This window comes from Podarcis muralis, chromosome 14 (genome assembly GCF_964188315.1).
Source record: "Podarcis muralis chromosome 14, rPodMur119.hap1.1, whole genome shotgun sequence".
NCBI classification, from domain to species: Eukaryota; Metazoa; Chordata; class Lepidosauria; order Squamata; family Lacertidae; genus Podarcis; species Podarcis muralis.
Genome location: NC_135668.1, coordinates 53,134,200 through 53,161,720, shown reverse-complemented (window position 1 = coordinate 53,161,720; position 27,521 = coordinate 53,134,200). Strand labels below are relative to the sequence as shown.

Sequence of the window (27,521 nt, the reverse complement as noted above, 5' to 3'; positions counted from 1 at the left end):
GAACAGTTTCTGTGTAGATAATGTGGATATCCCTGCTTGTAATTGTCCAAGATGCAGATAGGGATAGCATGAAGAAAAAGAATGTGTTTTTTCAATAAAGAAAACCAGCAGCCTCAGGATCCATAGTCTGGATCCAGAGCCAAGGACCCTCTCCTGGACCACTTCAGTAAGCCACCGCAAGGAAGTGTCCCCAAATACTGTGCTTTCTTCATCATGCACTTTCTGGAAGTAGCTCTCCCCCATAGCTTCTCAGACACTCAAAAGTTCTTCCCAGTATCTCCCTCGGTTTCTAGCATCCGGCATCTCACCATCACCATCACACATTCCCATATGAACCGACGTGGCCCCTGCTATCATCATTTCAGGCCCATCTTAGTGTGCCTCCTCCACATGAGGTCAGGAAGGTGGCAGAGCAAGAATGGGTGGTTCTCCGCTTGTGGAATGCTCTCCCCAAAGGGGCTCGCCTGGCCCCTTCATTACCTGTCTTTAGCACTAGGCAGAAATATTTCTCTTGGCCAGGTGTTCAGCAGATTAACATCCTATGGCTTTTAAAAGGTGTTTGGGGGTGAGGGGTTATTTGTGCTTTTTCTTGTTCTTGTTTTTCTTGTACATTTTGTGTTGATGACCCTTTGCGTACCTTCCAACTCTGCAATTCAATGATTCTACAATTCTATGATTTCATTCTCAGCCAGGCAAGGATCTTGCCTGACCCTTTTAAAAAGCCACCTAAGCTTTTGGGATTCCAAACAGACCTCAGTGCTTAGTATGTGACATGGCCTAAGTAAGTATGTGACTTTTTTATTTTGTAAAAGAGAGAGAGAGAACAAAACAAATACACCCCCCTTTTAAAGCCAACTTGGCAATTTAAAGGTCACTACAGAATTACTGTCACTAACTTTCACCAGACAGGGATAAATCCAATGTATTTTCCCCGCATTACTTCCTCTGACCCGCCCCCGCCCCCCCAAGCTCCTTTAGGCAAAGCTGACACCAACTCAGTTAACGTGATTAGATTTGGAGCCTGCTTTAAAGGTCTTGACGGAGATTTTTAAATTTTATTTAGCTTCTTATGCCTCACCCCCTACTCCACATGCACACTCTAATGTCTAAAGGGCACAGTTTCTCAAAGAGCACAATGCACCTGCCGAGCTTCAGAGACCACTGGAGGGAGGGAGGGAACTTCTAAAGGCCTTTTGAGGTGATTGTTGGAGGAGAGAGAGAAATAGGCTTTATTCTCAGTGCTGAAGCCACACTAGTGCTGGTCTGGAAGCAGTTGTGGGGCTCTGCCTTGTAGTGCTGAAAGGGGAGCAGCTTATCAAAGGTGAGATAAGCTCACCAGGATGAGAGAGTCCTCTGGCCTCCAGGATGCTTGGAGGATGCCCAGAAGCATCTATCTGATGGGAAGGGAGCGCAAAGAAGCTCTGGGCTATGACATCACCAGAGAGGTGCCCCTATGTCTCAGGTTTGGGCCCTGAAATCTCAGAGTCTCGGATGCTCCTGACCAGGCAAGCCTCAGTCCCCATTTTTTTTCATCCAGCACTGAGTCTATAGCTACTATTTTCATGTTCCTCTGAAGGAAGGAGAAGGAAGCTCCACCCTGTACTTCTGCAGGCTCCAGGTTATCACTACAGCAGTTTCTCTGTTAGCAATTAGCTGGGGCATGAGAAATGGAGCTCCTCTGCTTTTGCTGGCAATATAGTTTTGTCTTCCCTGCTCCCCCTGCTTCTCCCAATGCTGGATTCCCCCCCCCCCCATCTTCTCCTAGATTTATCCTCCACAAGGATATAATTATGTTAAAGGAATATAGATTGCCGGGAGCCACAAATGTCTTTGGACGGCTGCCACAGCCTTATCCGTAGATCTTCACAAAGCACTACTCCCACATGAATCACTTCATAGGGCACGAGAAAGAGGTGTGCCAGATTTCAGTGTAAAGAAAACCAGCCGTTTTCCAAACCGCTCTTGCTCAGATATTCGCTTGTTTGATTTTGCCATGCAAGGAGGGAATGATTTCTTTATTTTGATGAATACCTTTCTTCTCTGGTTCAGAAACCAAAGCATCCCTTTCACTCCATCCCCCAACACCAACACTCTGGATGGTTCACAAGAGGCTGAGACGGCCTTCACATCTTCTTCTTTTTTAAAAGATGTGTATAATAAAGGATCACTGCTAGGGGGAGTCTAAGCCCCAACAATGCAGAGAATGTGGCTTTTCTTCCCTCTCTGCTTTGGCCAAGGCCACTTGAGGCACTTGTTTAAATGATCAAAAAGGTGGTGATTGTGGGGAGGTCCTAGCATGAGCAGATAAGATCTGACATTGGGTCCTTCTGGGTTTGTAAACAAATTCACAGAAACCGCAAGCCCTCTCTGTCTCTTTCCACCTAATCTATCTTCCAACTTAAGAAACCTTAGTTGATTAATCAGATGAGCTTTAGTCAATTCAGTAGTTAATTATAACTGCGTAAATTGAATGGGGGGGGGGGACGACTGATATCAGCTGTCCCCTCCACTGCAAGGATGTCTTCATGGGGTTTCCAGCATTTTTATCACGTCAGCCTTGCCTGTGGTTTATTTGTAGATTGCTTCATTGACACAAAACAGACATCCCTGTCCTGATCCCCATGACCCAAACAAATTTCCATGTTCCTTCCAGGCCAATTTCACCATTTGTCAGTGGCAGGATGAATGCAATGCCACTCGCTTTTCTTGATCACATAGTTATTTTGAAAGATGAAGCACCAGATGGGTACTTTGTTTTCGCAAATGAGCTCTCTGGAAGTTAACTGGGTTAATATCACTGTGTGTGTGTGTGTGTGTGTGTGTGTGTGTGTGTGTGTGTGTTCAAAAAAGAAGGAGGTACAGTGGTACCTCGGGTTAAGGACTTAATTCGTTCCAGAGGTCCGTTCTTAACCTGAAACTGTTCTTAACCTGAAGCACCACATTAGCTAATGGGGCCTCATGCTGCTGCCGCACCGCTGGAACATGATTTCTGTTCTCATCCTGAAGCAAAGTTCTTAACCCGAGGTACTATTTCTGGGTTAGCGGAGTCTGTAACCTGAAGCGTCTGTAACCTGAAGCGTATGTAACCTGAGGTACCACTGTAACCCTTTGCAAAAATGTGTTTCAGTACAAGGTGAAAAGCCTAACTCTATGGCAGGGGTCAGCAAACCTTTTCATCAGGGTGCCGGTCCACTGTCCCTCAGATCTTGTGTGGGGGGGCCGAACTATATTTTTTTTGGGGGGGGGGGGAATAAACGAATTCCTATGCCCCACAAATAATCCAGAGATGCATTAAATAAAAGGACACATTCTACTCATGTAAAAACAACGCTGATTCTTGGACCGTCCACGGGCTGGATTTAGAAGGCGTTTGGGCTGGATCCGGCCCCCCGGCCTTAGGTTGCCTACCCATGCTCTATGGGTTCATAAGAATCTTGAGTTACCGTATTTAAACTTCCTTGTCCTTAAGACTGATTAAGCTCTGTAAGGCCAAGCCCTCTGCTGCTGGAAAGCCATAGTGGAGCTGCTTCGGGGACATATCTACACCATAAACTTGGACTGATTTAATGATTTAGTCAATCCCTGCCTCCTTAGAGCTGTGATCTGCTGAGCGGGTGGCAAGGCAAGTGAATGCTAACAGAGAATTCCAAGCACCTTCTACAAATTGCAGTTTTTTTGCTTCTTTGCAGATCTTCAGTGGCTACAGTGGTTATTTTCTACCTTTGTTATTGCAGGCTGTATGCCTCTGAATACCAGCTGCTGGGATCTACAGGGATCTGGGATAGAACTGCTGCATTCAGGTTCTGTTGCAGGCATCTGGTTGGCCATTGTGAGAACAGGATGCTGGACTAGATGGACCTATTCCAGCAGGCTCTTTTTAAGTTCGTTGGTTCTTAACTCCTTCTATTGCTCTTCCAATGGAAAGAGCCCTAGATTATGGCATAGTTCAAGTCAGAGTTAATAGGAACGCCACTGTATGAACAGAACCGTTTCATGGGTACTTCTTCTTCTTTTTAATAAAAAAAACAACTCCTCTATTTCACACCATAATTCATTTCTGATGCATGGTGTCCCTGCTGCCCTTATATGTACTGGCCCCCAGATAGCGCATATCCACAGCTACATAGTTGATAAAGTCAGCTATTAGATTATCACGGCCACATTCAGAGGCGAGGGTCAAGCTGTTCAGAGCTTTGTAGACTGATATTCAGGATGCAGCTCAGTTTGTGCACCGCAGTATTGCTTTCCTGTGGCATGTAGGCTAGGAGAAAATGCGCAGGAGCCTACAGTTGTTCAGGAAGCCTACACATATTATTTTTGTCTCTTGGCCTTGCTAGGGGACAAGACAGACTTCCCTCATTGCAACATCTCTAAGGATTCTTGTGAGCAGCATGGGGGCAATCCACAGTCAGAGGGGCTTGCTCTTTTTTCCATTCAAAATCCCACTTGAATGATCTCTAACATCTTTCCTGCCAAATGTGTTTATCCTTTGCTCCTTGACCACTCCCTCCCAGTTTCCAGGTGCCCTTGGCCCTGTTTGCCCCAGCAATATATCCTGAACTGCCCATTTCTAGTAACCTGCTAAGCTGCAGCTTCTGATTCAAGGTGTAGTGGCAGCAGGGCTTTGAAGGCTGCCCATTAAAATATGGCCATGTGTCTAGCAGTTCCACCAATCTTTCAAGTGTGTTGCAAAAGTGTGTGCTTTTGCCCAAACCCAAGCTCTGGAATAAGAGTAGCATATATAAACTGCAGCAGGCAATTAGGTTAATACCAGTAGATAAGCAACTACTCTATTCTCAGCTTAAAAATGGAAAGTGTAACGCTGGTGGTCAACAAAAGAGGTTTAAAGACTCTCCCAAGAAAAAAAAAATGTAGTATAAACATCAACAATTGGGAATCACTGGCCTGCGAGCGCTCCAACTGGAGAACAGCCTTTACCAAAGGTGTCATGGACTTTGAAGACGCTCATACTCAGGACGAAAGGGAGAAACACACTAAAAGGAAGGCACGCTTGGCAAAGCCTCACATGATCAACTCCTGCCCGGAAACCTATGTCCCCACTGTGGAAGGACGCACACAGTGAGCGGACTCACTGTTAAGACATGAAAGACAATCTTACTCGGCTACGAGTGATTGCCAAAGGTGCCATATTTGAAGCTCAGCTACCGCCAACCCAGGTCCCTGCAAGGACATTTTCCTTTTGACTAAAGGAATTATTGATTTTCCTAAGGCAGGAACCCCATATATTTACCCGGATTGCACCTGCAAGTTTACTTTTTTCTGTTGTAACTCATCCTGAGGTCTATGTACAAAGGGCAGGATATAAATTGTTAAAAAATAATACATAAATATCCAGCTACCTGTAATCCCAAGTCCTGTCCTGAATGGGCTGGGTGACTAAATTGCTTATCTTCTTTCTGCCACTTCTCCTGCCATCCCTCAAATGAGAACCTTCCTTTTACTGGTAAAAAACAGCAGCAATATCCCTATCTAGCTTTCCTGAGACTAACGGCAAGCCTCAAACTGCAGTTATTAAGGGTTTTGGAAAGGAGATTCTTCCAGCCCTTCAAAAGCCAGATTTTATTTCAGCTGAAGAAGGGATCAAAGCTGGGGTTTCCTGTATGCAAGACACACACTCTTGAATGAAGAAGACTCCTTTCCTTTGAAGAAGATGCAGATCTAGAGAGACTCGCCTCCTTTCTAAGACCAGCTATTGCCTCTCACTGCTTAGACTGGCAAATATGCATGAAAAATGATGGGCTGCTCCAATTCCACCTGGCCAACTGGGTGCTGTGGGAACAGTTTTGTGCTGATGGCTTTGATTGTCTTTGCAATCCCTCAGAATCCAAAATGCGGGTGGGGGTGGTAGGGTTAGGATTATGGGCTCTTACCTCCTTGAAGCATGTGATGTGACTGAACACTAAAGATCAGCTAACAATTTGTTTTCTTTTTTAAAAAAAAATAGACGTATTAAGAATGTGGAGTTTGGCACATGGCAAAGTGGCCATATGGTTACTGCACATCTCACTGAAATCTATGGAATGCATGCCTGAGTAAATATGGTGGCCGTTGAGCACAATTAAATCAAATTAACTCCGCAAACTCCTGCTTAAGTGGTTGGGGGACTGGCGTGCCCATAAACCTAGCTGTTTTCTACTGACCCCATAGAGATGCTTGAAACGGGTCATGTGGTGCACTGATTATGTAAAATGGGTATCGGTGCATCATACTTATTTGTCACTGTCACCCTCACCAACTCTCCCTCGCCTCTGCATCCTGCCACGGCTCCTCTGGCTTTAATTGAACCCTTACCCCAGCACTAATGAAAATATGCAAATTTGGGGATGCTGAGCTGTTTATAACAAGAAAAAAAGGCTGAAATCTTGTTTAAAGTGATAAATGGGACCCAGCCTTAACCATGCAGTAGCAATGGGCAGCCCCTCTATGATTATGGAGACAAATTGCAAACACAACCCTTGCTCATTGTGCAGGTTAGCGAAGACGGTGATTTACTTTCACTGTTGAATACTTAATTCAAGAAAGGTCACTCCGCTCAATTATTCACCCGCAGCAGAAAGGTAAATTACGTCGGATGCATGTGGGCTGGAGCTGAGAGAGAGGAGCTTTGCTTGAAGTTATCTAGATAACAGCTTAATAACTACCTTCCACAGATGCTAATGAGCGAGCATTGCTTATCCCTCGTCTTGCTGCCGCTGGGCAGGAGTCCCAGAGCCTTGCCTGGTGGAGATTTCTCCTTGCAAAACCTGGACCACCCAAGTAAGCACGTTCCCAGATTACAAGAGGTGAAATGTTTGCTGTTGAGAGATGTGCTGGCAGAGGTTGTAGAAAGCAAAATAACAGATGCATTTTGAAACCCATTTCTCTGTGCCCGCCCTCCCTGGCCGCCCAAAGGTTCTAATAACTAGTAGCTGAGGAAGTCGGTACCTGTCATTCCCTGAGCAAATTCTCTGCAGCTTGAGCGGGCTGCTAGCATGCGATGAGAAAGAAATTGATTTCATAATTAAAGGCTCCTACGAGGCTCTAGGTGGCCTCCTTTTCATCAGCCTCCCAGTAAATCAGCAAAAATGGAATAGGGAGTTCTGCTGTCTCTTTGCACTGGGACTGAATGAATGATCCAATCGCCTCCAATGCGGGCAAGAGGCAGAATGACTCACCCTCAGAGGAGGCTACCCTCTGCATCTATGACTGAGTCACTGTTCTGGTCAGGATTCCTTACTGTTGAGGCCATCAAGCAAAGGTAATGATGTATCTGGGACCCAGAGGGATGATACTGAACACAAGAAAATGGCCACACGGTAATGAGTTCGGCTCAACCACCCCTCACATGCAGTCATCTGCACAAAATTCCTATCTCCTGTGCAGGAGTTTCATTTACAAATTTCAGGGCATTTCCCCCCCCCCCCCATGAATTTGTATGTATTGTGTATTTTTTCGAAGAGCTTTGCTGGATCAGACCAAAGTCCACGATTCACAATGATAAATCAAATGCCTCTGGGAAGCCTGCAAGCAGCAGCTGAGCACAGCCGCGCTCTCCCTACTTGCAATTGGCAGAAGCTGGTATCAGAAGCCGACTGACTCTGACACGGGAGGTAAAACATAGCCATTGGCAGCCTTATCCTCCACATATTTGTCTAATCCACATTTATTATTGATACCTCTAGTAAGGTTTTCAAATGGCTTTCAACAGCAAAGATACGAAGCTAAACTTTGTGCCTTAGTCTCTTGCACTCCAGGTTCTGTCTTATTGCCCCTGGGCATGAAGGAAGGTTGCGCCTCGGAGCGCCGCGTCTGCATCAGGGAGCTGCATATGACTTATGTAAAAGTGCCCTCAATGCATAAGCATATTGCTAAGTTGCTTTGAGACTTTTATATACATATATATCCAAAGAAATGCAATAAATAAATAATAAATCCAATGTCAGCTTGCTTTGGGCCCAGGCTACCTGAAATATCATGTCTCCCTATATGAACTTGCCTGGGTGCTAAGATCCTCAGATAAGCATCTTCTCTCAGTCCCATCAACACACTTAGTAGTCACACCAGAGACAGGGAGAATGCATTTTCTGTGGCTGCTTCCAGATGGTGAGATTCCCTTCCAAGGGAGAATAGACCCTTTTTGCCATCCCTCTGCCAACAGGCTAAGACCCTCATTTTCAGACAGGTCTTTAGAAACTGAAGTGCAGACTGTGCTCTGTCAGGGCAAATTGTACTCTAACGCTGGTTCTAAGCATGCTTTAATGTATTGTAACCATTGTTTTCATGTCATCTAATTACTTTGCACTTCATAACAATGTCTTTAAACAGTAGAAGCAGCCACACATCCCAGCTTGGGAGAAAGGCAGGATATAAATACATTAAACAAGCCAGCAGCAGGCCAGTGTAAAATCAGAAGGAAAAGCAGATATCATTTTAGGAGTTTAGCGATCACCGAGAGTCGTCCCACACAACCTACCTGACTCCCGCGTGCGACCTCGCATCACCTCACTCCAGGGTCCTGCCCCAATGGCGTTGAAAGCTTGGATCTGCAGCTCGTATTCTGTCCACTCCTCTAGATCCTCGATGGTGTGCTCCCTCTCCAACCGATCATTGATTACCTTTGTCAGTATCAGAGGCTGCACATCCACACACCAGTATTTGATCCTGTAACCCACTGACTCCGGGTTCCCATTGTACTGGGAGTCAGGCAGAGGCTGGGCATGGAGGGAAAGGGTGGCATGTTAGTGATGGGCAAGATGGAGGTTTAAAAGCTCAGGGTGTGGTCTTCTGCGACATCTGTCACCCACATTGGGTCAGATCTTTCAGCTGGCACAGACAGGAGGAAACACCATATACTAACAGTCCTTTTATTCTCCAAGTGTAGATCCCAAGGGAGGTATCTGGAAGGTTTTGGTTCTTTAGGGGGGCTTGCAGGAGTTTAGGGGGGAAACCCAAGAACACCCTAATGAGGAGTGAGAGTGCTCAGTGGCCAAAGAATGTTGAATGTTCATTGACAGGCGGACACCGCCCCTCCCCTCCCAAAAGGAGCACATGAGGGAGAGTTGGGATGAAATGGAATATCCTGGAACAGGGCACACCTAGTTGGCTGGCTGGCACCAGAACAGGAACATGTCACACTGTAATATTTTGTTCACTTGTGGACCGTGAACATTGATCTTGGCACCAGTACAGTTGTACCTTGGATCTCAAATGCCTTGGCTCCTGAACAAATCGGCTCCCAAACAATTGAAACCTAGAAGTGAGTGTCCATTTTCAAATGTTATTTTGGAGGCTGAATGTCTGACAGGGCTTCCACAGCTTCCCATTGGCTGCAGGAGCTTCCTGCAGCCAATCAGAAGCTGTGCTTGGGTTTTCCAACGTTTTGGAAGTCGAATGGACTTCCAGAACGGATTCCGTTTGACTTCCAAGGTGCGACTGTATGCATTTAGGGCCTTGATGTTAAGGCTGCAGTGGCCAGCCCTGGAGTGGATCAGTCATGTCCATATCTACTTCAGTGGAAGGGGAATGATGGGAAGGGGAGCAGAACTCCTCTAATCCCAACCCTGCACAGGATCAGCTCAACATTGCCACAACTTGCAAGCGCGTTGCAGATAGGCAGATCTGTCTTTGCTCCTTAACTCAGGAAGCACAGAATATTCTCCTTTCTTCCTTCTTTCTTTTTTGTCTCATTGGCCCATAAATGAGGCTTTAATTCATGGGTGTAAAAATCTCCGGAGCTGATAGTTCTTTCTGGACCATTATCAGAGACGCACAAATGGCCAGCAACAATATTAATGCAGTTAATTGCAAAGTCACATGATACGCCCCTTTCATCTCTGCCTGCCTCACTGGCTCTCTGCCCATTCATCCATCTTCTCTGCTTACAATAACTTCCCGCCTCTTTGACCGGGATCCAAAAAGCTACTTTAGGCACACACCCAAAGCTTGGGTGCACCTGGCAGGATCTGCAGTTTGTTCTCCCTTGAGCAGCAGGCTCCCAAGACCAGATGCCAAATACGAGCAGACATTTATTCCCTGTTGTTATAAGGAATGCCCTGATGACTTGGAGAATTCAAAGGGGTTCTGAGCATTCAGAAAACGTATGCACAAAACGTTTTCCTGAGCGCCAGATGAGCTGCAGCAGTTCCCGTCTTACATAAGAACCTCTGGGAGCATCCACTGGGTGCTGAGAAGATAACCAGGAAGAAATATCCTTGGGAAGGCTGTTTGGAGTGGAATAGCAGAGGAAATCGGAATAATTGAATGGATTTCAGTCAGATAGGCTGAGGGGTGGGTACAGCAGTCAAAGCCACATGATAAATTCATTTATCAATGGCCCTGCAATTTATCACCCGATTCCAGAGTTAATCACTTAGCTCTGCAATCTATCACATGGATATAACCTCCACATTGGCACTGTTTCCTTCTGTGTAGGGGAAAAAAATCTCTTTGCAATTTCAGTAACTTAGGATGAAAGTGGCTACACAATGAACCAAATTTCATGGCATTTCTTCAGAAACACATCAACATAAACAAACAAGAGGCAGCATCTGGTCTATTCCAATTATATCACATTTATAATTCCTTGCTATGCTTTTATTGTTTGGTCCATTAGTGAGCACATCCTATCCTGGCATATAGCCAGAAATGTGGAGCTTCAGATATGACCGCAGCGCTTGGGAAAAAGGAAATAAATGGCTTTCCCTGAAAAAGTCATTTGTGAGTTTTGGACTCCTTGCCTAAGGGAAAAGTTTGAATGTTGTTCCTCCTCCTGCGCTGTCTTGTTACAATCAACTTACCACCCAGCGGACCCACAAGCTGGTCTCACTGGCTGTGCGCACAGTCACACTCCCTGGCGCAACGTCTGGCGGTGCCTGGAGAGTTTGGATGACGCGCGACGGCTGGCTGAGCGGACTTTGCCCGACCACATTCACCTGCCTCATCCTGAACCTGAAGGACACAGAGAGGAACAAACAGAAAGTGTACAGAAAGATTTAGAAGAGCCACGCAGGGTTGAAAACAGAACCTCTGGAAATCCTTCTTCATCAAACTGATTTTTTTAAAGTGACTAACAGCAGCATTGGTCAAAGATAAATGGCAGGTGACATATGTTCCTTGCTCTGTTACAACTGTGAGATTTTCAAGGGGCAAATAGATTCTTTTTGATCAGATAACTCAAACTGAAAGAATGATAATGACAGCCCACTGAGCAGGTCAAAAAATATATATTGGAAAGTGCAATATAAGAAAATGGCAGATTTCTTGTTTGGGCTTTCAAGTAATTACAGAAACTTTAGTTTCTAAAATTTCACTCCCAACATGCCACTAACTGTGGCCAAGGTTTGTTCGTGGCTTATTGATCATGGTTTGTTGGAGCAAAACTAACCAGGATTCCTAGTTGGGATGTCATGCTGAGCCATAGGTCATGGTTTGTTCCCCCTCAGAACCTGACTATTTCCCTGTTTCATTCTTTATTACAGTTTCACACAAAGACCAAACAGCATCTAAAAATGAACAAGGGTGAGCTTGACTCTCAGCCTCCCTGATTAAAATTTGTTCTCCCCAATTAGAACTGGCCATCATTACCTAAAGCTTTAGTTGGTTAACCCACTGATTAAACCAATTAGAGGTTGCTTCCCTTCTCTTTGCAAATGTGGCTATCACATCGAGTTCAATCCAGAAAGAAGCAACCGTATCCTTAAATCCATTTAGGTTTAAGCAACTTTCTCTGGAATGAGTCCATTGCCAAAGACTTCCCTAATGATCCCTCCCCAAACACCATTGATGTGGAACAAATAGCTTGCCTTTGATGCAAGATTTCCAAATATGAACCCTTGGATCAAAACCAATCCCATTTTTTCCAAATTATGACAGCAATCACTCCTCCTTGTGATGGCACCAGTTTTAGAAAAGGCATTAGAGGTGCATACGGCCATCATAACAAAAGAGGCAGGAGAGACTGTCCGTTCAGGCTTCCTTGTGCTAACACGTTAGCTGCTCAACTTGTCCCTGCTGACTGCTGGCTTTCTGGCATTAAAAGACTGGGATTGAAGAAAGGTTGTGCGAGCTTGTGTAATGCCATTAGTCTATCTGCTCAGATCTCCTTAAGGAAGTGCATTAAAGGAAAATGCATTAAGCAAAACAACACCATTAATTTCCCAAACACTGACAGGGCACAGTACAAAAGAAGCACATTTGACAAAGATGCAGTCTAAGTCCAATAATTAGTGCTTTCTATTCCCTCCCACCTTTTCATCATGTAGGAATGCCGTGCCAAGACCTGGCAAGATGATGGAGCTGATAAGCCCAAGTGGCATTTGGGAGACGCGACTCATTTCATCATCTTATGGACAGTCACACAATGGCTTCAGAGGGCTCAAAAGGATGGCGAATGTGATGGGAGAAATTCAGTTTGGAGATCAATTTGCAAAAGCGTAATGGATGGATCAGAGCAGACTCTTACGTTGGGTTAGCTAGTGTCGTATAATGGACTTCTCATCAAGCAATGCACCCAGGTAGCATTGCCAGCAGCTGTCCCCCTGCCTGCCCACCCTCCTGTCCTGCTCCTGTGTGGCAATCTGATACAGGAAAATGAAGCGGGGACAGCTTTTAAGTATGATAAGCAAGTAGGTCAGTCAGAGCTATTCCCCAGCATATTCCTTCATGCCTGTTCCCAGATGACATTATTCAGTTGGTCTCATAAACATCCAAAAGTGCTGTTAATGCAATCTATTATGATGATGAAAAATTTCACCCAACTTCAACTCAAAGGCTGGGGATACAGAGCCAAGGAAATGCATATGCATTACTGTAAAAGTAGCAAAAGTGTCGAGCTCGAATGAAATAAGCCAGAAAGAAAGGCTGTTTCTATTTTCTGGTGCTCCCTTGCTCCTTACAAAGAAGTGCTCCATTTTCCTCTACGGAGAACTCTCTCACCACTTCTGTCCCAACACTTAGCTTTATCAGAAGCATATATGAATGCAGCAGATGACTTATATAAATAACTGAATCTGGTCAAACATACACCAGGCCTATTTTCTGAATCGTGGGAACGTGACTCACAAAGCAATTGCTGCTAAAAACTCCTCCACTCCAGGATCTCAGAATGCTTTTAGGCAACAATGTTCTGTTGTGAAGAGTACTTGCTAAAATAGCAACATTACAGACCTTTGCCCTTGTTCCTCGCCATTTGATATAACTTATTTAGACCGAAATGCCTTGTCAAGAGGGACACATTAAGTTGATGCTGAGGAGTAAGTATGAACAAGGGAAATGCTATCAGCAACCTTATTGCATTTGCAAATACTTTCCAGAGACTCTCTTAGATCAGAAACAACAAAAAAAAGCCCATGGCATTTTAAGTCCTAACACATTTATTGTGAAATAAACAATGGTGGCTGAGAGGCAGGAGGTGAGAAGGGAAGTGAGGCTGATGAAAGTGCCACTGGTTGCCTGCTTTTGGGGTGCCACACTAATATGCAGCTAACCTTCTATGTAATTTTTTCCAAATGTCATTTTATATTGAAATACGTAATAATATAATTTTATATAGAAATGGTGAGGTTATTTAAAAGTAAATGCGCTGGAGTGTTTGATTTGCATTTATCTGTCTACCTGGTGAAAGTGCAGCCTGCCCTTTGATGTAAAGACATTTCCAGGACAAAAATTAAGGCAAAAACAAATATAATAAACAAGAGATTAAAAAGCAGCAACAATAAACAAAGCAGCAGTTTAAAAGTGTTTCCACCCCAGTTTTGCACCAAAGCTTTTGTTTGTTTTGTCTTTTTACCGAAGCCTGGGAATAATGCCTCTCAGGCACCAACCAGACCCAGACCTGTTTAGCTTCAGAAAAGTTATTGCTCCTTAAATCCGCATTTCTGGGGCAGCTTCACAGGCTAAGGAGGTGGAATTTTCAAATATAGTCAAAGAAGGGCAGGCAGAATTGTTAAATTAAATTAGGAGTGGGATGTCCCTCTCATTGACAGCACTTGACATTGATGGGAGTCTTGTTTGGTTCTGCAGCACCCCTGAGTTCATTTAAGTAGAATGATGGGGTTGGGGTGAGAAGAAAAGAGCACTGAGTTATACTGCCTTCACCCACTGAATCAAGCCAAAGTGATATAATGAGCATTCAGCCAATTTCAGTTCAGCTTCCCCACAAACGAAACAAGATCAATTTTAATTGAACGGGTGCAACTTTTAGTCTAGACAAAATCTGCATCAGGTATGTGTTCAGTTATTCAACGGCACTGTTTAGCAGTGCACTTTACATACCTTGCTCCCATTGCCAGATTGATTAATTATTTTGCTACGTGAAGGTGACAATTAAAATGCATCAAGTGGGGTCGTTGAAGTGCAAACGCTTTCAAGGTGTAAATTTCCCTCCATCATTCCTCCCACCAGCTGCCTGCAGGCTGGGAAGCTGCCCCTCGCTGACACTTGGTAGCATGTTGGCGCAGCAATTAATTACTTGCTGTTCTCACCTGTAATGAGTATAAGGCGTGAGGTTTGGGATCTCCAGCATCTGAGCATCTGATTCTTTCTCCACTTCGCACAAAGTTATCCATTCCTCTTCCTCTCCTATAACACCAACCTGTGGAGAGGATGGGAAGTTATTTTTTCCTTCGTCATTTAGACAACATCGCACTTGGGAAATGTTCCTTGGAATATAGTCAGACATGCCCTTTTTCTTTTCAATGGAGAGAATCACACATTGGTTCCCTGACTACCCCTTCACCTCCCCTTCCTCTGTTATTTCCCCTGAGTTGAATTATAATTTGTATGATCTTTGGGGCGAGGACCTCTATTTAGTGCCATGAACACTGAGAGCACTAGGTTAGGTATGTAGGTCAGGCTGAGAGTGAGTGAGTGACTGGCTCACCCAGTAAGCTTTATGGCCAAGTGAATCCTGATATCTTGCAGGTCCTAGTCCAATGCTCTAACTATTACCCCACACTGATATTAGAATCCTTGACCTCTGTGCCCACTTCAGTGGGGAACAAAGACCTGCCGTTCCCATTTCCCTGATCAAGACTTTCGACCATCATTTTCAAGGCATGTTGCAAGTACAAACAAATTGCAAAACCAAAAAACGATTGTTGGCTAAAAAATGGGAAGAGGGCACCAAACCAAACAGCCGAGCTAGGGGAAACCCAGCACAAATTAAGGGACCCTGAAGGCTCAGGCAAACAAAACTCCTAAAAATGGGTGCCAGGTGGATAAGACACTGCAAAGCCAAGGCACCCCAACTGAGGATTCCTGGCCTCTGAGAGAAGGGCCTCTCCAGATGGTATCCGCCAACAGGCCATCTTGCACAGAAGCAAGCAGTCCTTTGCAGGCAAAGTAGTTATCCCATCACCCCTTGCAATATTCCTTTAAAGGGACCCAAAACTCATGGTTACACTCCCCTTGTGAACTGCTGGCTTTCAGGCAACCCAGGGGAGCCATCAGTAACAATGCTTGATGGTACCAAAAGCCCAGCAGGCGGTAGTTCGAGCAGTAAACCAAGCATCGGTTTTTGCAGACAGAGAAAGATCCATAATCCACACAAGATCAATGATGATGGTGGAGCTCCAACCCAGAGGTTGATTTCTTGTTATGAGATATGGGATAACACGGAACGTTCTGACTTCCACCATGGGCTGTTGTTTCAAGGCGCCTCTCATCAGGGAGTAACTCACAAAAACTCAAGGAGTCAGTAATGTTTTATGACTACATGCAAAGCCATATTAAATGTCAAGATAATCCAGTCCACGAGGGACTTTGGTTTCTTAGCATTTAGCTTATTTTCTTCACACATTACATTATTTTATGAAACCATCCCTGGGCTATAAGTGCAACCGTGCTCCCACCCCTGATTTTGCAACTGTCAAATTTCATATAAATTTCCATAGTAAACTTTGCAAAAACATGCATTTTATTTGTTCATGGTAGCATAATTTCTTTTCGTTATCCTGTTTGTACTGTTCATATGTTTTGAGTGCCCTGGAAGAAGGAATTTTATAGAATACACTGGGTATACAATAAACCACATTTCTAGCACTGGAAATATTGAAGAAGACTCACAGAAAAACAGAGGTAGGTCAGAAAAGTAGGTAGATCCAGGGTGCCTATCCTTGCCTGTTGAACAAATAAAAATGCCCACATGCTTCTAGCTGCGAGGGCTAGAATCTTTAAAAATAAAAAATAACTCAAACACTCGGGAGTTTGCTTCAATGTCTGGAATCTACATTGGACACTACCTCCTGCACTCTGCAGAGTGATTTTTCCCCCCTTGCATCCATTTCTAGAGCTCAGGGATATTGGAGGATCATGCTTCTGTGCAAAGATCTGAAATGGAACAAAAGCCGAAGAACAAAGGAGCTTTAGATATCCCTGCTGGCTAAGCAGCTTGGAGACTATGCAGCGCTTTGTATTAATTAGCCACTGTAAGTGGCCAACAGCCAGCTCAGCAAAGCCCATCTGCAAGAACTGCGCCAGCAGGGTCAGAGCGCTAATAGGGATTTGAAGCATTTCTTCCCCCATGGCACCTTTAGGGGAGAGGGCTGGGCACTCTTAAAGAGGAAGAGATGGGAAAGAAAGCAGCAATGGCCGAGGTCTTAAAGCAGCGGGAAGGATACAGCAGGCTAAAAAATTTACAGCAATAAACAGTTGCCGCCAACTTATTGCAGCAACAACACATTCGCAAAAAAAAACCCCCACAGCGATCCTCCCACAGTTAAGAAAATGGGTCCGGAAAGTGACATGCAGCTTGAATTTCCACTGCTAAATTGAAAGCCATTTTCTATAGATGCAGGTAGGGCATCCCCCTGATGAAAGCCCTATTTGACAGGCATTGGCAATTAGAGTGGTGAGCACATTCGGTTTCGTAAGAGGAGTGCCACTCAGAGCTGTTTTGGGTCTAGGTCTCTTTGGCTCCCTTTGCCCATCTTTCTTGTCATCAAGAAATTTCAATCTTTAGCTGAAGCTCCACCTTAACTAATTAAATTGAAAGGTTTCTACCCCACCTTTCATTCAGATGATCCTTGAGGTAGCTTGCAACAGATGGCAATGATATAGAATGCAATAATACAGAATGAAGAAACAACAGACACTTCCAGGCCTTAGGAGTCTACAGCTCTGCAGTCCCGGGGCAACTGGCTGCTAGAGCAGTTCTTTCTGCGGGGGGGGGGGGGGACGGGACAAAATAAGCTTCCTGTCTTATACTGAGTCAGACCATTGATCCATCTATCTCAGCAGCTCTTCAGACGTTCAAAGGGGACAGGTGGGTTTCTGTTCCAGTCCTTCCTGGGGACGCCAGAGACCAGGAGCAGGAAAACGTCACAGCAAAGGAGTGCAACCCCACAGTGGCCCTTAGTGGCTGTGGGGAGAGGGTGCTTCCCTTCAGGAAAGTGGCTTAAAAGCCCCAATGTCCTTCATGTTCTTCTTTGTGTGCCTCCTCCTCGAGAGGTTTGGAGGGTGGCAACATGAGAACGGGGCCTTCTGTGCAGTGGCTCCCTGTCTGTGGAATGCTCTCCCCAGGGAAGTACGCCTGGGGCCTTCCTTATACACCTTTAGGTGCCAGACAAAAACGTTCCGTTTTTAATCAGGCCTTTGGTTGATTTGATTGACATTCTATGGCCTTTTGAAACAGGGTGGTGAGTGGGTATTGAGTGGGTGAGTGCTTCCCTGAGACCTCTGGGTATACGGCAGTATATAAATTTAATAAATAAGTGAAGAAGAAAAAATAATGACAGAAAGGTGGGCTAGAAATGGAATAATGCAAAGATCAACGCAATAGACTGTCAAGGCTCGGGTCAGGTGTGGGGCAGCAAAAAAACAACAGATCTCCAGAACTTAGTAAAGTTAACTCTTTCTTCAAAGTGAAACAGAAGCACTCTGGTCTAGTGGTCCCAGCAACCCTTCTCTGTAGATCTTGCCTGGAAGAGGCAGGAGTGAGGACTGAATGCCTTGCCTTCTCAGTACCCACTAATGCTACTCCTTCCCTGGGTCTTTCCCAAGCAGTCTCAAACTACGCCTGTGAACAACTGGATTTCAGCCTACTTTCAGCCAACAGTGTGACGCGGCAGCTAAAAAAGCCAATGCAATTCTGGGCCTCATCAATAGGAGTATAGCATCTAGATCAAGGGAAGTAATAGTGCCACTGTATTCTGCTCTGGTCAGACCTCACCTGGAGTACTGTGTCCAGTTCTGGGCACCACAGTTGAAGAAGGACACTGACAAACTGGAACGTGTCCAGAGGAGGGCAACCAAAATGGTCAAAGGCCTGGAAACGATGCCTTATGAGGAACGACTAAGGGAGCTGGGCATGTTTAGCCTGGAGAAGAGGAGGTTAAGGGGTGATATGATAGCCATGTTCAAATATATAAAAGGATGTCACATAGAGGAGGGAGAAAGGCTGTTTTCTGCTGCTCCAGAGAAGCGGACACGGAGCAATGGATCCAAACTACAAGAAAGAAGATTCCACCTAAACATTAGGAAGAACTTCCTGACAGTAAGAGCTGTTCGACAGTGGAATTTGCTGCCAAGGGGTGTGGTGGAGTCTCCTTCTTTGGAGGTCTTTAAGCAGAGGCTTGACAACCATATGTCAGGAGTGCTCTGATGGTGTTTCCTGCTTGGCAGGGGGTTGGACTCGATGGCCCTTGTGGTCTCTTCCAACTCTATGATTCTATGATTCTATGATTCTATGATTCTATGATTTCCCTGTGTGCCCTGGGAGACCAAGGGGAAGGGGGGAAGCCTCCCTGGCTTCTGCAGCAGGAGAGGGAGACTCCTGGGCTTCAGTGTTCTGGCCCCACACCTCTCCAGACCCCTCTTCTGCCTCCGAGTCTGAACTGCCTTCTGCCCTGACTCTTCCTGCTCACTAAACCCTGTTACCTCCTCTGCATATGACTCTTCCTCCTCCCAATCTGCTCTCCCCCGCCCTTCTCCTTCTGACCACTCACTGTCATCCCACCACCAATCCCCTGGCTCTGAGCTTACTTCCCGGGGGGCTCCCTTGGGGGTTTCCCTGCTGCCGCCTCCCACCAATCCCACCAATCCTCTGCATCCAGCCAGTCCGTGGCGTAGACTATTGGTGTCCATGGTATTTCTCAAAGTAATATAAAACAAATCAAAAAGCAGGAAAAGAAAAGAGAAGGCGCCATGCAGTGAGGAGCTTAACAGTAGGAAATGGGGAGGTGAGCAGCTTTCTGAACGTTACTCTTTAAACAATTTACACTCATGGAGCAACAAATGGGCAAGCACCAAGAAAGGATGTCCCGAGTGAGTCTTCAAGCCAGAGCACAGCTTTCAATCATTAAAGAAGATGATTGGTAAGGTCTCAGAGGGGACGGCTGACTCAGGTTATGCCTGGCATATGAGAAGATTCCTCCTTGAAAAGCCAGCTGGATGACAGGTGGCCTGCTACCTGCTTGGGGGCCTGGGAGGCCATAGATAGAATGGCTGCAGTCCAGAGACAATAATTATATCTCTCTCTTGCCTGGAAATTGCTGAACGTTGTTTTATAATGGAGACAGAGGGGGGGGGGACGCAACCGAGTACTTTGCCTTCTCTCAGTAGAAATAGCAAGCAAGAATCCAGAACAGAGTTAAATCGGTTTCCCAGTCAGTGGAGGAACTCACTGCCCAATAGACATGGAGAGTTAGTAGAGGCTTAGGATGGGCTCCTGGGTGTTTCCCACCAGGTCCCTGAGAAGCCTCATCTTTTTTTTTAAGGGGTAGCAACTCAGCTCCTTTCTTTCCACAGAAGCAAAGGGCTCTCCAGCTCTACTGCAAAGTGCTCTATAGCTAAGCTGTACCAGGAGATGCTCAGATATCTGGAGGATGGTTCATTGGTGTTTGTGGACTGCAGCAGAAGTGAGCATAGGAAGAAACCATCTCACCATCTCACCCCATGCCGTCTGTATATTTCATTCTCCCAGAAACCCAAGGCATAACTCCATGTTGCGTGGGAATTCCATGAGCAGGAAGATAGATGGGATGCTGCCTCAGTATGAGTCAGAACAACGGTCCATCTAGCTCAGTATTTTCTGTGCTAATTAGGAGCAGCTCTTCGTGGTTTCAAAAGCAAAAGGGGTGGTCCTTCCCATTCCTACAGGGAGATGCCAGAGATTGGGAGCAGGAACACTTTGCCACTAGCCACAGACTTCACCTACAACCCCTCAAAGTTCAGCTGTGAGCTATATTGCTTTAATTAAAGGCTAATAAAGCCCTGGTCCTTTCATCCGACAGCCCTTACGTTGGATGGGATAGAAATGTAATAAGCAATTAAACCCCTGCCTACAAGCATAATTGATTCAATACACCAATCTGGCAAAAATATTGTGTGCATTTCAAATACCTCTCTGCTAAGGCTGACAAAATCTTATTTAGAAAGTAACAAAAAGAAGGTATAGAAGTATAAGGTGCAAGGCCTAATCCTATCATCCATTTCGGCAAGTATTCATATTCGAGGTTTGTGATCTCAAAATTCTCCTAACACAATCTCATGCCAAATGGACATTCCTGAAAATAAATGTTTAGCTTATGGCAAGACCCACAATATCTAATACATTTTTCAAGCACAGAAAGATCAAATATAAGGCATGAGCATTGCTTTCTTAGCCTCAATAACTGCAGCCTTACATCAAGATCTTTATAAAAATCAATGAGAAGTTTCATGTAAGCCAAAAGCATTTTCTCCCCAAGAAAACTTATAAAGACATTCCTTTTACACCAGATGTGTGAAACCTCACTTGAATCTGAAGTAATTGGTGCTCACAATACGGTAAATCGACCTTGAAAAATTCAGCTTGCCCACTTGTGTCTGCATTGGTAAATTTTCATGACAGTTTTGCAAGGGCGCAGTAAATGTCCAAGAGAACACCCTTATATATTCTCCCCAGTGTGCTTGGCTTATGAACGGCATTTCCAATCTGTCTTGATCATCAATTCTTTGATGAGGATGGGATGGGAAAGGAATAAAGTTTAAAGTCAAGACAACTTTGGTAGGGAGGCAATATCCATGATGGCCAACGAGAATGGAAAGGGCAATGCAAGGAAGTCAATATCACTTTTTTATTGGAACCATTTCTCTTGGTGAGCATACGAGTTTTCGAGCTGCACAAAACTTTTCCTGTAAATGAATAAAGAAGTTTTAAGATAAACTCTATGACACGGTTGCAGTTGACCTGTTTAGACTACAATCCCATACAGGCTTAACTGGGCATAAGTGCCATTGAACCCATTGGGGCTTATTTATGAGAAAACATGTGGATGATTTTCCTGTTCATTTCATATATGAACTCCACAAAAAGTGATAGTTTGTTCTCTCCAATCTTCATCAGAAACAAGTTCTACAGTATTATGATCCAAAGTATTATTATTATTATTATTTTACTTGGCATAATCAGTCTTTTTGATCAGAGATTTGATGGTCCAGAAACTTGCAAGTATTTTAATGAATTGGGACCTGCTTCAAAATATGCAACACATCTGACTACCATGTAGGCAAAAGTGTGCAAGCCAGCTATGGCTTTCACGCCCAAGTGAGGATCTGATGGGAAGACTGGCTGTTGCTTCCCAGCAGAGTTAGGCAGAACTTAAGACATATATTCACAAGCAGTGAATGTGGTGGCCATGCAACTTTCATACATTTACTATGAGAAGGTATGAAGCAAACTGGACCAGTTTGATGTGGCCCTAAGGCCTGAACTTGATACAGAGGTGAAGTTGCCTTTGGCAACTCTCTGATACCAAGGCGCTGAAATCAGTTTTGGTGCAGAAATAGAAAAACTTCTCTAGGAGTCACACGAAACCAAGTGCTTGGAGAGAGGGACTATGGCCTGTCACTCAGCTCAGATATGAATGCAGACTCTCAGTGAAAATCTGCAACTTTTCAAGTACAGACAAATTTGAGACAGCATGTGGCAAAGTCAAGACCAAGCTCAGCATGGATGGGACCCGAGACCCCATGTTGCTGCCAAATTCCTTGACTCATATCCTGACCCTGCCAAGAACTGAAAAGTTAAGCAGTCTGTGTGGGTTTTGGTGGGATGTGCAAGACAAGAAAGCCCCTGAGATTTAAAAGATTTTAAAAGAAAAATGATTCCAGCCAAAGTTAATTAAATACCAGAATGAAAAGTAAGAGTCGCCTCTTTTTCTTTCCCAAAGACAAATGGTAATATGAAAGATGGGAAATGTTTCCCAAGCAAGAAATGGTGATCAGCTCCTCGTCACTTTCAATGGGAACACAATGTTTCTCCATTGTTAGCCAGGCACCCTGTGTTCAGCAATAGTTCAGGCTATGTCACTGTTTTCATTATAGAGGTTTATAACTCAGTCATTTGAAATCGCTTTGGGATGAAATTTGGTACACAGCCTGTCAGCCCGGATGCAATTTTTTCCTCTTACAAAAGAGTACTTAAATCGATTCAGCTGTTTTTGATTTAAAGATCGGCAAAAGCATAAAATTGTCAGAGTCTCGGGCACTTTATTTACCAAGCTCTAAAGTGAAAACGACATCAAGAGGAGCGCCTCATACAATGGATGAATCCTAATAGCTCCGTTGACATTGAAAATCGGACTTAACCCGTGGAACTAGAGAAACTCGTAGAGAAGTTTGCCAGTGCAGTCCTAAACTAAGTGCATCTGTGGCTAAGCACAACAGTCACATTTCATGGTATTTCCCAACACAATGGCAATATGTATTATGTGTTGAGCATCTTAAAAGACTAGATACTGTGCAGAATTCATTTAAGCACAGGCTGAGTCGAAATAAGCTTACAGTCCAATACAGGAAAGGCAATACAGGAAAGGAAAGGAAAGGGGCTGTTGCTCCATGGCCTAAGCCCCAGTTTGTGTACAGGGAGTGGGGGGCCAGCAATCATGCTGCATGCCAGTTGCACCAGTGGACCCACCATATCCATTAGTGCTATGGGGAACTTCCCAGTCATGCAATTCCCACCAATGTTAACCCAGCACGCAACGTTATACTGATAGCAAACAGGTGTTGCAGTTAGCGTAAGAAGCACTGGAGAAAATGCTGCCGCTATATGCAAACAAAGTCATCCCCAAAGCTTGGGATGACTTCAACGCCAAAACAAAAATGGCATGATTGCATGTCCTTTGGAACAGACTTTAATAGATTCATCAAAATTTCTCTTCTGAATCTTGGGACCCTTCCCAGAGTTTGCGACAAGTTGCATGTTTTACAATAGCAATCTCTAAATACAGCTGTATAGTTTTTAACATAAATGGGCTAATTCGTTGATTTATTTTTTTTAAAGAAGAGATGCCTTTGCTTTGAAATTCAGCTTTGCTTTATTATGCTGGGTTCAAGTGTACAGTCTGAGGGAGATGAAAAATTAGCACTAATAAATTTTAATAGACCTTTTAAGAAGTATGTCATATGGCTCTTCTATAAATCAAGATGATGGGATTACAAATTCAAGAACATCTTGACCTGCCATGAGGTAAGGAATAAAAAAAAAAAAAAACGGATTCTGCTCTCACAAGAGAGGGAATAAAAATGAACAGACCTATTGGCATAAAAACGTGAGAGAATGCCCATACATAGAAAATGCAGAAAGGAAGAAAAACCAACTCATGAAGAATTTAGGATCGATTTTTGAATTTAATATGTTTGAGAGATGCTTGGCTGCTTCTTGACAAGCACAGATTCACTGGGAAGTTTTCATGGGGAAGCCTTGAAGAGAACACTGGGAGCTGCCATAGGTGGTTGATCTGTTGTCCTCCCGATGTGGTAAACTCCATCTTGAGTCAGCCAGTGATGATGGCTGCTGCTGTCCAACAACCTCTGGAGGGTCACAGACTACCAATGGCATTAAATTAGTTCACCTAATTTGGGCATTTGATGTATTTATTTTTGTACTTGATGGTTGTTTTTAAATTTTCAGATACTGTTGAAAGTTTGTTTAGTCAGTTTAAAGGTCCATAAATAACAACACCCTAGTGGTCCCAGGCCCTAAGGAAGTTAGATTGGCTTCAACCAGAGCCAGAGCCTTTTCAACTCTGGCTCCGGCCTGGTGGAACGCTCTGTCTCATGAGACCAGGGCCCTGCAGGATCTGATTTCTTTCCGCAATGCCTGTAAGACAGAGTTGTTCCGCCTGGCCTTTGGCTTGGAGCCAATTTGATTCCCTCCCTCCCTCTCTTTCTTTTTTCTTTTCCTTCTCCTCCTGCAATGAGGCTACATTTTAATATTTTAATGTTCCATTATTTGAATGTTGTATTTTATTTTTGTTTTTAAGTTGTAATCATTCTTCTTGTTTTTATTATTGCTTGTAAGCCGCTCTGAGCCCGGCCTTGGCTGGGGAGGGCGGGGTATAAATAAAATATTATTATTATTATTAAAGGTGTAGAGGTGAAGCACTTGGTCACTGGCAGAACCTGGTTGATTCCATGCATCCAAAAGGTTTCGAGGGACTTCATGTTTTCCTACATGGGAAGCTACTTTTGAAATGACGATTCCAAAAGCAGCTTGCAATACCCTATGTTTGGTATGTGTTTGTGTTTGTTTGTTAATTTTTTAAAAAACTAAACCTATCCAGAAACCCTAGTAGGCATGTCAGCTGGATGCTGGCCATATATATTTCTGATTATCGCATTTCCCTCCAGGTGGCTGGGTCTTTGTAGGTGCATTGGGATTGCGATGTATCCAAAATTTGTAACCTGAAAAAGATGTGTTCCCACTGCAATCCTGTAGCAACTTGCCTGAGAATCAGCTTCATTGAAATCAATGGGACTTACTTCTGAGTAGACTAAGCTCAAGCTGTTTGTCTTATTGACAAACATTTGACTATCAACAAACTTCCTCAGATGTTCTGCCAGAAGAGGAACCTCCAAATTCACTTCAAAGTTTGCTTCGGGCAAAATCTGGTGATTGCTTAGGGAAGATCTATATCCGTACAAATGGGATTATAACAACCCTTCTGAGAAATGTCACTGGTTCCTATTCAGTTTTGCTTAAGGATCAACCAACACATTTGCTTGGGGAGGGGAAGTTTGCTTTAGGCAAAATTTTGATAGGCACCTGCTTCCTGAAGGATGTGGGGTGGTAGAAATATATTAGAAACCTGGCTGTCTAGTATTTATTTGTTTTTTTTAATGGCACAAGCTACCTAAGCTGATACTAAAGGCTGCTGCAGCATTTTATTAGATTATAAGGCGGCCCTGTTTCGGAAAGCGTTTAATGTTTGATGTGGTTCACCCCCTCTCCTGTATTTTGTTGGAAGCTGCATAAAGTGACAAGGGTAACCCAGACAGATGGGTGGAGTATAAGAAATTCATTATTCTTATTACTCTGCCTTTGGCCTGCGCTCTTTAGCACCAAATCAGAACAAATAGAAAACCAGATTGCTGTTTGTTCCGATTCAGTACTGAACTGCAGGCTTTCCTGGGAGAAAGTAGCAGGGCAAATGGAAGTGAGCCCACACTTAACATGGACTGATTGTAACACTGGAGATGTCTGCCGTGATATCAGTTTCCAGATTCAAGTGCCAGCTTCATGCCTAGGACTTATTAATAAACCAAGGCAGCAAATAATGCTTTGCCCACCAAACTTTTGGAGTGGGCTTCAACTTCAATGCTACAGAGTGGCAAAGACTTTCCTGTCACCTTGGGGACCTTGAATCCTGGTTCTTATCCAAGTTATGCTCTCCAAGCGCCATCTGTCATCTCAAAGGCAATGGAGTACATTTACAGTTGATAAAAGGCTGCTTAACAAAGCCGAAAAAGTATTCTTGCTCTGGGGTTGGGGGGGGGAGGGGAGCATTCAGAGCCAGGGCTGATGTACAATGCTATTTCAAGCTTAGTGAAGGAGCCAAGTCACTCTGTAAAGACCATCAGTTCTTCATCAGGTTTATAATCAGCCCCTTTGTACATAGAGGAAACTAAGAAATTGGCTCGGCTCTGCCTCTGCAGTTGGAGGCAGCAATTCTTCTGAGTACCAGGTGCTGGAAACCACAGGAGGAGGGAGGGCTCTTGTGCTTGGGTCCTGCTCGCGGGCTTCCTATTGAAGCATCTGTCTGGCCACTGAGAGACAAGGATGCACTTGAAAAGTTACAGATTTCCCCTGAAAGTCTGCATTCATATCTGAATGCCAATGGCCCATCTTGCTCAGCCGCACTGGTTCTTTTAGATGCATCTCACTTTTCTTTCTTGTTGGAATTGTCTGCATTTGTGCGTTCAATATTTCACTTTTAAGAAATTCCCACCCCTCCTGGACTCCCTTCTCTTTGAATATTTCTGACCATGGGATCTCACCCAGTAGTTCCTTAAGCTTCTTAAATCAGCCTTCTTCAGGTCCAGAGTGCATGTCTGACTTACACTCAGCTTTCCCTTGCTTCTGTATCATGAAAGCCAGGAGGCCATGATCCCTTCCTCCCATGTCTCCCAGTGCTTCCACCTCGTCAATCAGTTCCTCCCTGTTGGCAAGGCCTCTCCTCCTCCCAGAGGGGAGGGGTTGTGAGCGGGAGCAGCTTCCCGCTGTGGGGCAGGGAGGTGTGCTCGGCTCCCTGCTCTTGATTGCTTCTGCTGCCGCGGCTAAGCCTTCCAGCCAACCAATAGGGCTGGCTGGTGGGCGGGGCTAGCCACATTTAAACAGCCGCAGCAGCGCTCTGCTCCCAGCCTGTTCCTGCTTTCTTCGGATCTCCCGCCCTCCCTCCCTCTTAGGTCAGCTTCTTTTGCATATTGACCTTGCTACCGACTTTGGTTGGTTGCCTTGGTTGCCCAAGGGGCCTGGTAGGACTTTTTTATCCATTTGGCAAATTGGCACCAGCCTCTTGGTTTTTTCGCCTACCTTATAGCAATTCGTCACAACTTTCTGGTATTAGCAGTTAGGCACTGGAATATGTGTGCTGTGTTGGAGGATTGGGTACGGGCCATCATCTACCCCTCCTCTTTTGGGTATTCTGTTAAAAGAATCCAGCGGTTGTGGATCCTGTCTGATGCCCTGCTGGTGGCTAGGGCCATGGCACGACCCCCGTGATGTCATGGGGGAGCTTTGAGTTGTATTTGCATCAACAAGCTCCTCCCATTGGTTGTTAACCCTGATATGACTCCCGTGGAGTCTTGTATTTCTGTTTCATCCAGTGCTTAAGCCAATACTACTCACATGCTGTAACTAATAAAAGTTGTGGCCTAATTTTGCCCATTAACCTAAAATAATGTGTCTTTGTGTCTTATTATACTCCTATGCGGGTGGCGGGTCCTCGACTCACAAAGGCCAGTTCTTCCAGCTTTTGGAAAATGAAATTGTCTGCGAGGCAATGGAGGAATTTGTTAGATCTTACATTTTTGTCAGAGTTTGAGTTCCAACAGATATTTTACTGACTATGGCATTTTGGATATTTGTGTAACAAATGTAATATAGGTACAGTCTTCATGCTCAATAAGAGCTCTGTGTATTTTCTATCCGTGGGTCTGTATTTGACTACAAAAATGTAAAGGGTGAGTAAGCCCTGAGAGATTCATAATACCAGAACTGCTGTGCCTCTGAAATGTGAGAGAAGCGTTTTAAAATTAAG

At 44.6% G+C, this 27,521-nt stretch overlaps 1 protein-coding gene across 6 annotated transcripts in view; it reads right to left on the bottom strand.

The window, feature by feature from the left end:
* The window catches only part of SDK1 (sidekick cell adhesion molecule 1), a 588,002-nt gene that overhangs the window by 114,066 nt on the left and 446,415 nt on the right, over nt 1–27,521 (bottom strand). For all 6 annotated transcript variants that reach the window (XM_077918733.1, XM_028706986.2, XM_077918736.1 and 3 more), the window contains exons 24-26: nt 14,481–14,590; nt 10,797–10,947; nt 8,474–8,711 (exon numbers count right to left, since the gene is read on the bottom strand). In XM_077918733.1, coding sequence (XP_077774859.1) covers nt 8,474–8,711; nt 10,797–10,947; nt 14,481–14,590 — 499 coding nt within the window. The remainder of the gene's footprint in view (nt 1–8,473; nt 8,712–10,796; nt 10,948–14,480; nt 14,591–27,521) is intronic.